Source organism: Sturnira hondurensis, unplaced genomic scaffold (assembly GCF_014824575.4).
Source record: "Sturnira hondurensis isolate 20B ecotype Veracruz unplaced genomic scaffold, ASM1482457v3 Scaffold0009314, whole genome shotgun sequence".
In the NCBI taxonomy this organism is placed as follows: Eukaryota; Metazoa; Chordata; class Mammalia; order Chiroptera; family Phyllostomidae; genus Sturnira; species Sturnira hondurensis.
The window spans coordinates 2,713,231-2,730,828 of NW_028081945.1; the positions used below are offsets into that span (position 1 = coordinate 2,713,231).

The 17,598-nt window shown below is 36.0% G+C and overlaps 1 protein-coding gene across 2 annotated transcripts in view; it reads left to right on the plus strand.

Moving 5' to 3' along the window:
• RELN (reelin) overlaps positions 1-17,598 on the plus strand; it is a 577,463-nt gene that overhangs the window by 169,412 nt on the left and 390,453 nt on the right. For both annotated transcript variants that reach the window (XM_037057079.1, XM_037057081.1), the window contains exon 3: positions 13,825-13,960. In XM_037057079.1, the coding sequence (XP_036912974.1) occupies positions 13,825-13,960 (136 nt within the window). The remainder of the gene's footprint in view (positions 1-13,824; positions 13,961-17,598) is intronic.

Below are 17,598 nucleotides of genomic sequence, written 5' to 3' on the forward strand. Positions count from 1 at the left end.
TCTTAAATATGTAAATAAAATTTCAATATTTACTGAACACTCTCATAGTCAGTTCACATGCAATTTAACATTTAATTCTCACAACATGAATTATTACTTAATCATTTCCATAGTCTATTAAGTATATCTTGTTATTACTTATATATTGCATAAGAATGATCATAACATTTTAAGTAACTTGTTCAAGATTGCACTACCACAAAGTGACAAGGCTGGATCTCAAGTGACTTGTGGTCTCTCCAGAGACTAATGACTTAGAAAACTTACTTAATTTTTTTAAGCTTCAGTTTTGTAATCTGTAAAATATGAATAAATATAATTCTTATTATTTTAATAAATGAGTTAAGCTTTGCAGGGCACTCAGAACTCTGCATCCTCAAATACTCAGAAAATATTAGCTGTTATTATTTTATCCAGGGTCTTCTCTTTTTCTTCTTTAGAAAAAAAACTAGGATAGGCAGAGGTCTGACCTAGGATACTGGATAGTAATTCTGACTAAACATCCTATGTAGGTCTACTGAGCAATTCTTTGTCAGTGAGGAAAGAAGATGAGAAATGGCCTGAAAAACACTGGAAGTGGCTTTTAGGTCCTGGAGTATTCCAACAAAGCAACGGTATTTAGTTTTTGTTTTTATTCATTTTTTAAATTCATTCACTTATTTATTATGTTAAGGATACTTAACATAGACCTACTCTCAACACATTTTTAAATGCACAATACAGTGTTAACTATAGCACATGGTTGTATAGCAGAACTCTTAGAACTTATTCATCTTGCACAACTGAAATTTTATATCTGTTGAATAACAACTCCTAAAATTCAATAGTATAGAAACAAATAACCTGATTAAAAATGGGCAAGGAGCTTGAATAGATAATTCTCCAAAGACAATGTATCAATGACCAAAAGGTATATTAAAAGATGCTGAATGTCATTAATCATCAAGAAAATGCAAATAAAAACCACAATGAAATACAATCTCATACCTGTTAGGGTGGGTATTATTATTTTTTAAGATAACTGGTGGCAAGAACATGGAGACATTGGAACCCTTATGCATTTGGGGTAGGAATGTGAAAAGGTGCAGCCACTATGGAAATTTAGAGTTTCCTCGAAGAATCAATAATAGAATGGGCATATCACCCAGCAAACCACACTTATGGCTATTTTTACAAAAAAAAATGAGATTAGAATTGCAAAAAGTTTATTGCAGCATTATTTACAATAGCCAAGACATAGAAACAACCTAAATATCCATCATTTGGACATTTAGGTTGCTTCTATGTCTTGGCTATTGTGGACGAGTGGATAAAAAAGGTGTGATATATACATACAATGGAATATTACTCAGCCTTTTTAAATAAGGTAACCCTGCCATATGTGACAATATGTGTGACCCTGAAAGACATTATGCCAAGTGCTATAAGCCAGTCACAGAAGGACATATGCTGCATGATTCTATCAGGTTGGCCAAAGAGTTTGTTTGTTTTTTTCCAAGAGAAGGCTCCCGTGGCACTTAGTTGTTTTTAACTTCATTAAAAAATTTTGTTAAATTGTATTGTGACAGTTGTTATATCAGCATGCATTTAAAAGACTTATCAAAATTGGTGAATTTTTGTGTAGCCATTATAATATTGAAGATGGAAGGAAATATGCAACATTTTTGGTATATTATGCTTTAGTATTTCAACAAAGGTAAAGCACAACTGAAATGCAAAAAACAAAAAGATTTGTGCAGTGTATGGAGAAGGTATGACTGATAAAATGTGTCAGAAGTGGTTTGTGAAGTTTCATGCCAGAGATTTCTCACTGGACAATGCTCCATGGTGGGTAGATCCATTGAAGTTGATAGCGATCAAATTGAGACATGAATTGAAAACAGTAAACATTATACCATGGAGAAGATAGCCAACATACTCAAAATATCCAAATCAGTAGTTATTGGTGAAAATGAAAAATGCATCTTTTATTTGTGGAAAACCCTGAATGAACTTTTTGCCAACCCAATATTTATATGAGGTGTCTAAAGAGTCAAACTCATGGAAGCAGAGAATAGAATGGTGATTGCCAGGACTGTAGGGGAGAGGGAAATGAAGAGTTGCTTTTAATGGATATAGTTTCATTTATGCAAGATATTCTATCTTATTTTTTACTACTGTTTAAGCTGTTACAGTTGTTCCCACTTTTCTCCCTTTTCCCTCCCTCACCTGTGACCATCCTCTCCCCATTTCAAGCCAATCCCCACAATGTTGTCCTTTTCCATAGATTATGCATGAATGTTCTTTGGTTAATCTCTTCACCATCTTTCATCCTTTCCCCCACCCCCTTTAATACAGCTGTCGGTCTGTTCTATGTGTCTGAGCTTCTGTTAATACCTTGTTCATTAGTTTAATGTGTTCATCAGATTCCACATATAAGTGAAATCATGTGATTTTTTTTCCACTGACTGGTTTAATTTTCTTAGCATAATTTTCTTTAGGTCCACCCATACCGTTGCAAAATGTAAGTTTCTTCTTTTTCCCTGCTGCATAGGATTTCATTAAATAAACGTAGCACAGGTTTTTTATCCATCCATCCACTGATGGCACTTAGGCTGTTTCCAAATCTTGGCTATTGTAAGTAGCACTGCTATAAACATAGGGGTGCATATTTTTTGAACTGATGTTTCAGGATCTTTGGGATATATTTCCAGAAGTGGAATTGCTTGGGCAGGGGAGAGCAACGGGCTGGGGGTAAGGAGCGGGGAATGAGGACAACTTTAACTGAACAACAATAAAAAAAGACAATTCCATCTTTAATTTTTAAATGAGACTCCATATTTTTTCCACAGTGGCTGCACCAATTTGTACTCCTACCAACCTCACCAATACTTGTTGTTTGTTGATTTATTGATGGTAGCAATTCTGACAGATATAAGGTAGTATCTCATTGAGGTTTTAATTCTCATTTCTCTGATGATTAATGATGTTGAGCATTTTTTCATATGTCTACAGACCCTCCAATATGTCCTCTTTAGAGAGGTGTCTATTTGGGTTTTTTGCCCATTTCTTAACTGTTTGTCTTCCTGGTGCTGAGTTGTATTAGTTCTTTGTATATTTTGGAGATTAAACTCTTGTCAGATATATCATTGGTGAAAATGTTCTCCCATACAGTAGCATAGTGAAAGCAGCAAACGATGTTTTATTTTTTAAATAAAGCTTTGCTGGAAATCTTTCCAGCCTCCTATGTTGGCTTGAGTTTATATCTCTAGAGCCTTCTCCTCTTCAGGTTTTTTTAGCCTATGTATGAGTAAAATCCAGCTTCTAAACAAGAAGTTGTGCTATGAATCTAACACACACCAGGACAAGTCAAAGCAGCAGGCACCTGGTACTGAGGCAGAATATAGTCCTGAACCTGGCATGGTGTGGCTAGTTTGGAAAGAATGGAGGCAGAGAATGTGTAGTGATTATCTACCATTAGGCAGCTATTAAGGGGGAGGGAGAGTGTTAAGAAGGAAAAAAAACAGTGTATCAGAGAGCTTCAGTTAAAGACAGTGCAGACTTAGCTCTGTGGAAAGGGTTCTGCTCTAAAACTCAGTGCCCACAAAGACCTAAGTGTAACTAGATGGCTTTGCCCCTTAGGGAAGCGTGTTTGACCTAAGGATATCTCACTAAATCTGTATCTTACACAAAGTTATGTGGACCAAGAGGACATAGTAATTGTATGATGAGAAATTAAGAAGTTTAGAGAGGAAGGGGGAAAGGAAGGAGAGGGAGAGGAAGAGAACCAGAGCTTGTGCCTAGAGGAAGGGTCCTCTTCCTGCCCACTCTCATCTACTCACTTTGTATTCTAAGACTGTATTTGGAGAGGATTTCTATTGTTTGTGACAATGATCTCTCTCATAATTGTGGTACTGTCCCTTAAGGACACAGGGAGGGAAGATGCCAGTAGATGGTCTAAGATGGAAGATGGACCTGTGTTTAAGTGCTATTCCCTAGGTCTGTTATCTTTGGCATGTCACTCAGACTCATTGGTTCCTGATAATTATGCTTTAACTCTATAATGGGAGTGACAATAATTACTAACACATATAGTGCTATATATGTCATATACTGGTTTATTCTTCACTCATTTATTTTATCCTATTATTATCATCTCTGTTTTGGGGGGAAGGAAATTGAGGAATAGAGTGTTTGAGTAGTTTGCCCAAGAGTTCACAACTTCTTGGCAGTCGCGCAAGGATGTGAACCCAGGCAGACTACCTCCAGGATCTGTTCTCAACCTTTTCCTTCTACTGCTTTTCCCACAATAGCAAGGTAGTAATATGGGAAAACACTTATCACAGAGAGCTATTTGGTGATTGGTAGTGCTGGTAGAGAAATGGAGAGGCAAGGGAACAGCAAGAATTCTCATCTTAGTAACTGTTTTGAGTGAGGAAAGAATCAGGTTGAATAAGCTTTTTTTAAAAAAACATGTCCAACAAAAGGTGAGGAAATAGTATGGATCCTTATACATTTTCTAACTTATGCCCATGTATGTACAATTCGAAATGATTTAAAAGGGGTTTTAATACTTTTTTGCTTCTAACTTAAATCTGAAACCAAATGCCTTCAAATAAGTGCTTTGAAATTTAAACATACCCAGTGAATACATGTGAATGTGTGCATATACAATTAATTATCTTGTAGCACTACTTGAGAGTCTTTTCATATCCATTTTCATCAGGCTTGTACTTCACAGATAAGCTGCAATAAGGATGTTTTCAGGAAGTTCTGCGATTACTTTTCAGCAAATAAAATCATGTCTAGCCTTGTTGAAACGTTTGAGTACACTGACCTTGCAAAGAAGGCAAATAATAGACAAATCAAATTCTGTAAGTAAACAGTTACTCATATTCGAATCAAATGAAAAGATTAAACATTGACAAAAAAAGGAATTCCGTAATTCATTTTCTCTCTTCACTTACAATATAACACTAACTTTCCAAACTAGCTTTTCAGAACAGTCCATTTTTAAACTAATAAAAGCCTTTAGATATCACTTTTAATGAAAGAGCAATTGATGAAAATAAAAGGAAATAGAAATTATTTTAAATATTTGTCTTATCTTACATTTCTTACATAGTTGTAAATGAATACATTTATTAAACTTCCTCACAAAACAGTCTATCAAACTTTCTGAAAGTGTTTGAAGTAATCAAATAGTATTGACTCTAAGGTGTCATCATTTTAAAATATGAAGGTTACATGTTTTACAAACAAAAATCTTCATGTACTTCCCCTTCGATGATGTCCATCCATAGATGTCTTAGTTATGGAAACCCATGAAAAATAAACCAGGACATCTTCTACCCACATTAACACTAACCGTGGCAAATTGCAAACTAAACAGATTTGAGGAATTCACATCTTTAATCTACAAAATATAGAATAAACCCAACATGAATGTGTAATTTTCCCACCATTTTGGTTATTTTCAGTAATAAAATCTTCACGGTGAGTCTTGGAAATGAATGATCTACGTTTTTATGAAGATATGTACATTTTATTTTAGAGATGGGAGATCAAAGAAATTCTAGTTACAGTTTGAAGACCCAAGGTGTGCACACTAAAAGCATAGAGAGTATTCCTGAGGGAAATTGGAGTTCATACAAGGTTTAATCACAAACCTAAAATAACTGAAGACTTGTCAAGGAAAATGACATCCCAGAAGGCACAGATACATGTATCACTGTCTTAAAAGGGATCATGGAAGCAACTATAGAACAATTAAAGACATTGTGAGCCTAATTTTGCAAAAGTATATGGTGGGTAAAAAAAACCTCTGGTATAGATCCCTGTTTTCTAACTACAACTTTAATTAAGAAAATAAATATTATGTATTTTTAACTATATATCCAGTGGATTGAATGACTTAATGAATCCCAAACACCCATAGTTTGCCAAAAGAATCATTGTTTTAAAGAGTTATATTGATTTTTTGATATAGAAATTATACAGAATATGAATGTTCTGATTCTCAAATGTGTGTACATAGTATTCAAAAGAAAATGCATTTGTAACATGGGTGCTTTAAAATCTTGCTAAAATCAAGACAGTTATCAGTCTTGTGAAACTTGAAAGTTTGGAGGGTTTACTTTATTTTCTCTGCCCGAAATTAGGTCAGAAGAGCTGTACTTCTTAAAGTGTTTACTTTCATAGTCAATTATGTTGGGAAAAGTATAGCTTCTTTCTCTGGAAATAAAATCCCACATGACAATTTTGTGTGGCAGTTTACACATAACCACAACAATGAGACTAAAATCTTTGGTTTTAAAAAAAATTAAGTTCATTGGGGTTACAATGGTAAGTAAGATTATAAAGGTTTTAAGTGTACAATTCTATGATACATTTTCTGTAAATTGCAATGCATGCCTACCACCCAAAATCAAATCTTCCTCTGTTCCTTTATTATACACACATATATTTTAAATGTTTCTCCATGAAATATGAAGTGTAATGCATTCTTTTATTATAGATCCTATTTTCCCTTTTTTAAAAGTTATATTAAAATTCAATATGTAGTATTATCCAGCATGCAGCAGGGAAAACACCATCATAAACTTAAATTCATTATCAAACTTAAATTTTAGTTATCTCAAAAAATAAGTTTCCGAATCATACATATTTATTGGATAGTATATATGTGTCTTTCCTGACACAAAAGCCACTAAGAAGATCACTGTGGCGGTGGTAGTAAATCGTTTTCATAGGACACTGGGAGCTGATTCTGCCTACTCTAATTTTCCTAGTTCCCATTTTATATGCGCACCTCTGCTCACTGTGTCTGCCTCTGTGTACTGTCCTCCCATCTTCCTCCTGTTCATTTACATTGTACTCAGCCATGAAGCTGAAGGGATCTCAGTGATTATGGACATGCAGCTTACAAATGTCAGAACTGAAGCTTGAAAGAGGGCACCCGGACAAAGTCATACAGCGGTCTGGGGTAGAGCAAGGGAACAGTCTCTGGGTTATGTCCTGCTTTCGTGTGTAAATAAAAAAAATACGGGGAATTTTAGCTTTTCTCTCAAGACTCAGTATCCGTCTCCTTTGTCAATAAAGCCATTTCTGACTTTGTAGCAAAGGCACTGGTTTGAAAGCAAGCTATATTGCCTACTTGCTCTGTGACCATGCACAAGTTCTTTTATCTCCATTATCTTGGTGTCCCATTTGGTAAAACAGAGAAAACAATAGTTCCTACCTTACAGGGTTGTTAAGAGCCTTCAAAATGTTAATATTCACAAGTCACTTAGAATAATGCAAGGTCATATAAGTAAGTGCTCAACAACCATTAGTTATTATAATTGTCCATATTAATCACTCTTTCCTATTTTGTAATTTCATGGATGCCACCAAGTTAGCATTATTTTCTAGCTGTTTTATTTAGAATGTTAGTTTACTCCAGTTTTCTCTTCCCAGCTCAAGTCCCAGGGTAGGGACTGTGTCTTGTATTTCTTCTATGTACCTGCATAGAGCCTAATACAATGTTGTTGCAAAATAAGGACTCTGTAGAATACTGGTTCTTTTTCCCCTGCTGGTTGATAAGATAAATAGATTTCTAATAATTGCAACTCTGGCAAGCTTTTAGAAGATCTAAAAAAATGCCAATTAAAATATGATAGCAGTATAATATGCCAGTGCTCTATTAAAAAAAAAGGAAAGAGCACTACACACTCAGAGTATTTGAGGGTACATAAAAAAAAATCCCCAGAACACATATTTAGGGTAGTTTTGGGAGTAGTGGATAAGGAGATAGGATATTTTGTGTTACTGTCAGAGTAATTATGTAAGACACTGCTAGATATTTTCAAATTGTATATTGATATCTTAGTGATATTATTCTAAGCCCTGAATTCTGGATAGCGTTTTAGTAAGACACTTTTCTAAAAAATAGAGTTTATTGATTACATTGTTGCAGTTGTCCTATTTTCCCCCCTTCACTCCCCTCCACCCTGCACACCCCCTTTCACCCATATTCCCCACCTTTAGTTCATGTCCATGTGTCATACTTATAAGTTCCTTGGCTTCTACATTTCCCATACTATTCTTACCCTCCCCCTGTCTATTTTCTACCTACCATCTATGCTACTTATTCTCTGTACCTTTTCCCCTTCTCTCCTCCTCCCGCTCTCCTGTTGCTAACCCTCCATGTGATCTCCATTTCTGTGGTTCTGTTCCTGTTCTAGTTGTGTGCTTTTGTTTTTGTTTTAGGTGTGGTTGTTAATAACTGAGTTTGCTGTCCTTTCACTGTTCATATTTTTTATCTTCTTTTTCTTAGATAAGTCCCTTTAACATTTCATATAATAAGGGCTTGGTGATGATGAACTCCTTTAACTTGACCTTGTCTGAGAAGCACTTTATCTGCCCTTCCATTCTAAATGAAAGCTTTGCTGGATAGAGCAATCTTGGATGTAGGTCCTCATCTTTCATGACTTTCATGACTTCTTTCCAGCCCCTTCTTGCCTATGAGGTCTCTTTTGAGAAATCAGCTGACAAACTCAGGGGAATTCCTTTGTAGGTAACTGTCTCCTTATCTCTTGCTGCTTCTAGGATTCTTTCCTTCTCTTTAATCTTGGGTAATGTAATTATGATGTGCCTTGGTGTGTTCTTCCTTGGATCCAACATCTTTGGGACTCTGAGTTTCCTGGACTTCCTGGAAGTCTATTTCCTTTGCCAGATTGGGGAAGTTCTCCTTTATTGTTTGTTCAAAGAACTTTTCCACTTGTCACTCTTCCTCTTCTCCTTCTGGTACCCCTACACTTCAGATGTTAAAATGTTTAAAGATGTCCTGGAGGTTCCTAAGCCTCTCCTCATTTTTTTAAATTCTTGTTTCTTTATTCTTTTGTTTGGTTGTTTTTTCTTCCTTCTGATCCACTCCATTGATTTGAGTCCCAGTTTCCTTCCCATCATTATTTTCCTTTATTTCACAGCATAGCCTTCATATTTTCATCTAATTTGTGACCAAATGCAACCAATTCTGTGAGCATCCTGATCACCAGTGCTTTGAACTGTGCATCTGATAGGCTGGCTGTCTCCTCATTGCTTAGTTATATTTGTTCTGGTGCTTTGATCTGTTCGTTTGGGCCATTTTTTTGTCTTGGTACACCTGTTAAGTGATAAGGGGCAGAGCCTTAGATATTCACCAGAGTTGGACAACCCACATCTCTGTGTTGTGTTGCTGTACGTAAGGGAGGGGTCCCAGAGGGAACAATGCTACTTGCTCAGCAGACTTTCAATCACTTTCTCTGCTACCCACAGGTAAATTGGGCCCTTCTGGTGCTGATTCCTGGGTGGGTGGGTTTGTGTACATTCTAGGACCCTGTGGGACTCTCCAACAAACTCTCCTGTGAAGCTGGGAGTCTCTCCGTGCACCGCAACCCCCACAGGTTTTTTCAATTGGTATTTTGAGGCTTTATTTCCCCATGCTAGAACCCTAGGTTGCATGGTCTGTCACTCCCCAGTTTCACCTGATTTATCTGCATGTGAGTGTGGGACCCCCCAGTCTGTCAGCCGCCTCTTGCACTGTGCCCTGCCACAGTTGCTGCCTCGCTGGGTCTGCCCACTGCCACCTTGCATGCCTCAGGTCTGCCAGCTGCTGCTTTCTGTGAGTCCTCTCCACCCTGCTGCCTGACTCTGCCCCTCCTACCAGTCTGGATGAATGTTTCTTCTTTAACTTCTTGGTTGTTGGACTTCCATACAGTTCCATTTTCTGTCAATGTGGTTGTTTTTTTTTGTTTCTAAATTTTTTGTTGTCCTTATTTTGGTTGTGTGAGGAGGCACAATATGTCTACCTATACCTCCATCTTGGCCGGAAGTCTCAGACACTTTTTTAATGCATGTTCTTGGCTACACATTAGAATCACTTGGTGTTTTGTTTTGTTTTAATTTTATATATTTATTTATTTTAAGCAGATGAAGAGAGGGAAAAAGAGAGGGAGAGAAACATCAGAGAGGGAGAAGCAAACATGTGCTTGCCTCTTGAGCACCCCGCACTAGGACCTGGCCGGCAACCCAGGCCTGTGCAATGACTGGGAATTGAATTGCAAGTGTTTGGTTCACAGGCTGGTGCTCAATCCACTGAGCCACACCAGCCAGGGTGCTTGATGAGCTTTTAAAAACAAAAACAAAGAACCCTCTTAATTCCCAGGCTTTACCCAAAACCAGTTAACTGAGAATCATTGGCACCATTATTTATTGTATACTCAGGTGTCTCTTCAGTATTTCCGTGTTGAAGAATCACTGTGCCAGCCTGTTAGGCTGCAAGACTGTTGTTTGGTGACACATTTATCCAGGGTAGGGCGTATAGTAATTATGACAATATAGCTGCTACCTTATAAAATTCTGTCATGTAATATGCAGCCTCAACATTGACTCATTTTCTAAGAGGAGTTTTAAGGAATGAAGAGATCCTCTTACCAAGGCTCTGAGACCCTGAAACCATATTTAGTTTGTTTCATTTCCCTTCCCACAGTGATTGTGGCTGGAACTTGTGTTTTTCTTTTCAGTCAGGCTGACTCCTGCAGATGTGTCATTTTCTACACACTAGTTCTCTGATTTACACCTGACCAGAGGGGAGTGGCAATTCCTGAGTCACCTTCATTACTCTGTAATTTCCCTGGAAATCTCTTATCCTTTCTAACCTTGCACTCTCTCTGGCTTGAAGAATTTTTTCTCAAGATGCAGCCTTAAAAAATAAATTCTTGAATGAGAAAAAGCATTTTTATGCTATATCAAAATAGAGCCTTAGTTTTCTTTTTTCCTTTTTTTTTGCCAATATGACCTACTATTCTGAATAACTTCCTATGGTAGAAGATCTGTTTCTCTAGTTACTGTAACATATGTGTTACAATTTCTATTGTCTTTTATTTTTATAGTTACATTATTCTTGTGGTTATTGAGAAAACATTTCTTGGCTATCTGTGATGTGTCAGGTATTGTGATAGTTGCTTGGAATATAAAGATAAAAGACCTAGTCCATCACAGACTTCTTGTGCGAAGATGGAAGAATGCATTGTATAAACTGCCATGATGACATGCAGGAAGGGCATCTGTCCAAACAGGGGGCTACTGAACTATAAACTGTCATATGCATTGAACCTTTTAATTTTCACTATAACTTTAGGATACAGGGGGCATGGTATTCCGTTTTACAGGTAAGAAAACAGTACCTCAGAGAGAATAAGTCATTTGCTCATTTCACAAAATAGTTAAATAAATGTTTTATTTAACTGCCCATTAATGGCAATGTTTTTGTTAATATTTTATTAATTAAATTTTATGTTTAGAGCAGTTTTGGTTCACAGCAAAATGGAGTGGAAAAAACAGAGATTTCCCATATACCCTCATCCCCACCCCCACATATGATCTCCCATACCATCACCATCCTATACCACAGCAACATACTCATCACAACAGATAACCTATACTGACACATTATTATCATGCAAAGTCCATAGTTTATATTAGGGTTCACTTGTACTGTGCATTCTGTAAGTTTTGAAAAATATGTAATGACATGTTTCACCAATTGTAGTATTATATAAATTCATTTAACTTCCCTAAAAATTCTCTGTGCTCCACTTGTTCATCTGTCTCTCACTCTTAACCCCTGGCAAACATGAATCTTTTATTGTCTCCATAGTTTTATCTTTTTTTCAGAATGTTATATAGTTGAAATTATACAGTATTCTGCCATTTTGGACTGGCTTCTTTCATTTAGTAATATCTATTTTTTTAGCCCTGTCTTTTCATGGCATGAGAGTTCATCCCCATTTAGCTCTGAGTCCATTTTTTGGTTCAACCACAGTTCACTTATCCATTAACTTACTGAAGGACATTTTGGGTGCTCCCAAGTTTTGATAATTATGAATAAAACTAGTATAGATATCCATAGGCAGGTTTGTTTTTTTTTTTTAAAGATTTTATTTATTTATTTACCTTTAAAGGGGAAGGAGAGAGAGAGAGAAACATCAATGTATGGTTGCCTTTTGTGTGTCCCCTGCTGGGAGTTGGCCTGCAGGAAACTGGCCTGCAACCGAGGCATGTGCCCTGACTGGGAATCGAACCGTGATCCGCTGGTTGGCAGGCCATAGGCAGGTTTTTATATGGACATAAATTTTCAATGTATTTGGACAAATAGTAAGGGGTGTGATTAGTGGATCATATGGTAAGAGTATATTTACCATAGTTTGCCATATTAATGTGCTGCCATGTATAATGCCCCCATTTTTGGCCCAACCTTTCAGGAAAAAAAGTCTTTCATTTTAATTTTTAATTCAATTTTTTTAATTTATATTTAGGAACAAAACTGATTATCATATTCCAGGGTATTATTTTGCATATAGATATCATTATTGCTTTCTAGAGTTATACTTTTAATGCATAAGCATAAATAAAAGAATTAAAAACATTTACATAGATGTATAATTAGTACTACATATAAGGATATGTATAATGCATATCCTTATTTTTCCTTCAAAAATTTGAACAAAAAAGTATACATTATACATGGCAAAATACAGTACTTTAGTAAGAGAATGTCAAACTGTCTTCCAAAGTGGTTATACCATTTTTCATTCTCACCAGCAACAGCTAAGTTTTCTTTGTGCTTCACATCCTAGCCAGCATTTGATGTTGTCAGTGTTTAGGCCTTTGGCCGTAGTAAGTGTGTAGTGGCATTTCATTGCTGTTTCAATTTGTAATTCTCTAACAATGTAAGATGTTGAACATCTATTTAAATGTTTATTTGCCATCTGTATCTCTTTTTTGCTGAGGTGTCTATTCAGATCTTCTGCCCATTTTAAGTGTTGAGTTATTTTCTTAGTATTGTCATTTATTAATATTTTATACCTGAGGTAAGCATAAGAGAATCACCTTACTGACAGGGGGGTAAAAGCAACTCTTGATAGCTTAGCTGGGAGCTGACCTGAACTCACAGCTAGACATCACGTTTTCAATGTTGGACACAGCAGTTTCACAGGGCATCAACACCAGACAAAACCACTCTAAAACTGTGATGATTTGATATAAAAATGAGACCACCTTGTAGTCATGCTTTAACATAGACAAAAGCAAGAACCTGGTGCAAACCACCAAAATGACCAACATTTTCCTCTTCATGCTAACATAACTGTTGCTGCTGTTTTTCAATCACAGCTTTAGCCCTACTTAATTCCTCATATGTCCTAGGTAAAAATTAAGGTACTTAGTGATAAAATTGCCCTCACTTTCTGATGGCACCACGACCAGAAGTGAAGCTATCTTTCCTTGTAACTTCCCCAGCAGGACTGAGCAAGAGATGGGTGGGGTGTTCCCAAGATTCAGGACTTTCAGGGCCAAAATTGGGAAATTCTGAGATCAACTTGGTCACCCTATTCTCTAAAATAACATAACACAAGCCCAGATATTTTAACTAGTCCCTCCTCACATTCTCTCTCTGAGCTACCTTCCAGTTTGCAATGAAATTTAGTCTCCCTTACTGTAAACACTTCCAGCAAATCCAACTGCAGGTGTGGTCCTTGGTGGTCTTTGGTGATGTCCAAAGGCCAATCAACAAAATCAAAGCAAAGCCAATACTGTAGCAGTGAATTTACTAGTTTATTTCTTAACAATAATGCTTTAAATGATTAATTTGCTTCTTACAGTAGGAAGTAGAAAGTAGAAAGTTGCACAACTTACAGAGAAGCCCAACAACATGATGAATCTTAATATAAAACAAAAATGTCCAGAAAATATTGTTATACCACAATAAGAAAGAATTCATTTTGTTGTTTTAATAACAAACTTCCCTTCCTTTCTGTCTCTCAGGGGTCATGTCTGACCACCAGTTTGGTAACCAGTTTATGTGCAGCGTGGTGGCCTCTCATGTGAGTCATCTTCCCACAACCAACCTCAGCTTCGTCTGGATTGCTCCACCTGCTGGCACAGGCTGTGTGAATTTCATGTAAGTACCCACAGTGTCTGTGACCAGCACAAAAGGCAAATATGCCTCTCATTGGGTTACATACTAGCTAACTATTTAAATGTATTATTTTAACAACCTTGACTCTAAAACAATTAATTTTGGTGTCAAAAAAGAGATGTAAACTTTTAAAAAGTAACTTTATTTTTTAATATTTATTAATACCTTAAGAGTTCTAAATTAAATTTTAGCTGACAAAAATACACAATAAGATAAAAATATGTGAAGAAAGAAATGCCATATAATTTTTTTCTTTAGAAAATAAGATGAAAACAGGTACAAAAAGGTGATGAAAACAAGTACAAAACAAGTACAAAGTCTCTATGCCATGAGACTCCATATACATTTTGGAAAAAGACCACAAAATTCGCTTTCTGTTTTCTGACAATTAGTGATAAGAGGGAAATGTGATCAGTTAAGAGACTTGTGGTGGTGAGAAGTCAGGGACTCTGTAGAAACTTAATAACCCTCTCATGTGCTTTCGTTGAGAGGAAATGGAAATGTAGTGAGTAATGCTTCAACAACATCCTTAGACAAACACTGCACTATGGCTCACAGGCTGTGACTTATGACCTGTCTCAACATAGACTCTACCCCTACCACTGCCTCAAAATCACCACTCCTTGTCTTCTTTATTCATCTTTTTTCATATCACTTTTTCACTTCTAACACATGAAATACTATATATTTAATTGTGCATATTCATTGTCTCTTTCTTCTGAAATGCAAGTTCCTTGAAGACAAGAAGTTTCTTTTCTGTTTTGTTCACAGATTTGTCCCAATTGTCTAAACAAGTCCCTGATACACATTAAGCATTTACTAAATATTACTGAATGAATAAGTAGGCTAATGGAACAAGGTCAAAGGCAATTCAGAAACAGTGTTCTGTGGGAAGTCAGGCAAAAGAGCTAGATGGCATATTGAAATGGTTGTCTATTCCAATCTTCTGTTAAGACAACAAAATCCCATAAAATATTCATACTCCAAAATTCACCACCAACTTTACTTCCCCTTTAAGAGCATACAGTTCAGAGTCAAGGGTTCCTATGGCTCCTACATCACTGATTATATACTCTCACTGCCTATCCTCTGGGCTTGGGAATACAAACATCAGATTCATCCCACCCAGCTGGTTGACATATAATCCCATTATTTTTTTCCTCAGAAAGTTTTGCATACTTGAACTCATTCCTTCCAGTACCTCTTGCTCAAATTGTTGATTGCAATAGCTTCCTAACTGGTCAGTTCACTTCTAGGCCATTCCTCCTCCAGTTCATCCTGAACATTGTTATCCAGTTAATCTTCATAAGGTAAAACCTTCACCACTCAAAACTTGTTTGCTCCCAAATTTCCATGTGAAGGCCATCCCTTGGATAGGCTCTTCCTAGTCTTGATGTTTATTGTTTTCTCTTATCTCCCATAGCATGTACCTCTTGATAGGGCACTAATTGATGAGATTTCCTAAAATTTTTAAAACATTTTGTGATATTTTTTCTTTTCCCATCCTTTTTCCTTAGCCCAGAATGCTTTTTTCTCTCTCAATTCCAATTGTTAAAATCCTACCCATTCTTTAAGAACTGTTTAAAATGCCAACTTTTCCATAATGATTTCCAAGACCTCAATAACAGAAGTGATGTGTATTGTCACATTTTCTTGTAACTCTACTATAATGCTGATTATATTTTACTGTATATTCATTTGAGTTAATTTCTTGCCTTTTCTGTTTGATTAGATTGGACAGGGACCACTGCTTATTTCTTCATGATTCCTCCACAGTTGGTACAAGACCTCAAACAGAGAAATCATGGAAAATGCACCTTGAATTATATGATGTTCAGTGCTGTCCTTTCCTTTAGTTTAATAGTAATCCCTGACTCTTTTCACATTCTTATTTTACTCATGTTGGCACTTGGAAGAATAATTTAAATTCTTCACATGTATAACTTTTTAATTCAAAACAAGAGTTATTTTTTGAAGAACACAGAGGAAATTTATGCCAACAATATAAAACTACCTACTTCCAAATAATATAGCTTTTCATTGACTCTGTTTAAAAATGGCATTTGATGGCATATGGCCTCACTCTTCCTGGGATATCAAACTCTATTTTCTGATGAGAAATAACTTAGGCATTTTAAGTTTTAACCTCAAGGAATATTTTCTTAGCAGTTGGTCAAAAAAGTGCAGTGTGGTCAGAGTAACTTTTAAAAACTGCAAAGAAGTTTATACACCCTCACTCACATTTTTCAATAAAATTTTGATGATGCAATTTGCATGTTTTAGCATTCTTAATAACATTAAGTCTCTGTTTAACATAAGCCATGACTATGTTGAACATTACTTAGAATGGCTGATTCTTATTTGGGCAAGATGCTTTGGCCAATTTCATTTGCTAATTAGTTTGTGACAAAAGAGAGAAAACTAAAGATTGAACACCAACCACTAAAGCAATTCATTTCAAATATTCAGAAATAAAGTATTGCAATTTCTTACTTTTGTTTCTTACTACACTATTTATTATGTGTTCAGTAGAGCTATATAGTTAGTATCTATAATTAATATGTGCTCAGCAATACTTGAAGAGTATTGCTAATGTTCAGCATTAATTTTATTTTTTAAATTTAATCCTTATTGTACTTTTCCCCACACCATTTAGTCCCCTCATACCCCTTTCTCCCAGCAATTACCACACTGTTGTCTTTGTCCATGAGTCCTTCTTCTATTTTGCTCAATCCTGCTCCCCATCTGAGTCCGTCCTCATTTTCCTTATTAGTTCAGTTTGTTCATTAAAATTCACATAAGAGTGAAACCATATGTGGACTTTCTCTGACTGGATTATTTTACTTAGCATAATGTTTTCCATGTTCATTCATACTGTTGCAAAGGGTAAATTTTTCTTCCTTTTTATGGCCAAGTAGTATTTTGCCATGTTAAGTGTCCCATAGTTGTTTTTTCTACTCATCCATTAATAGACACTTGGGCTGCTTCCATATCTTAGCAATTGTAAATAATGTTACAATGAACCTAGGGGTGCTTATGTTCTTTCAAATTAGTGTTTTGGATTCCTTTAGATATGTTCCCAGAAGTGCGAAGACTGGGTTGAAAGGTAGATCCATTTTTAATTTTTTGAGATATCTCCATTCTGCTTTCCACTATAGATATACCAATCTGCATTCCCACCAACAGTACAAAAGGGTTTCCATTGATCCACATCCTCATCAGCTCTTGTTGTTTGTTGATTTATTGATGATGACCATTTTGACAGGTATGAGATGATATCTCATTTTCATTTCACTGATGATTAGTGACATTGGACATCTTTTCATATGCATACTGGCCATCTGTATGTCCTGTTTGGAGAAGTGTCTATTCAGGTCTTTGCCCATTTTTTAATTGTGTTGTTTGTTTTCTTGGTTTTAAGTTTTGTGGTTGGAGAAGATGCTTAATATTATTGCATTCTTCTTAAATTTACTGAGACTTGTTTTGTGTCTTAACATGTGGTCTACCCTAGAAAACATTCCATGAGCACTTCAAAAGTATATATATTCTGCTGCTTTAGGCTGAAATGCTCTGGAGATATCAAATCCATTTGATCTACTGTGTTGTTTAAGGCTGCTGTC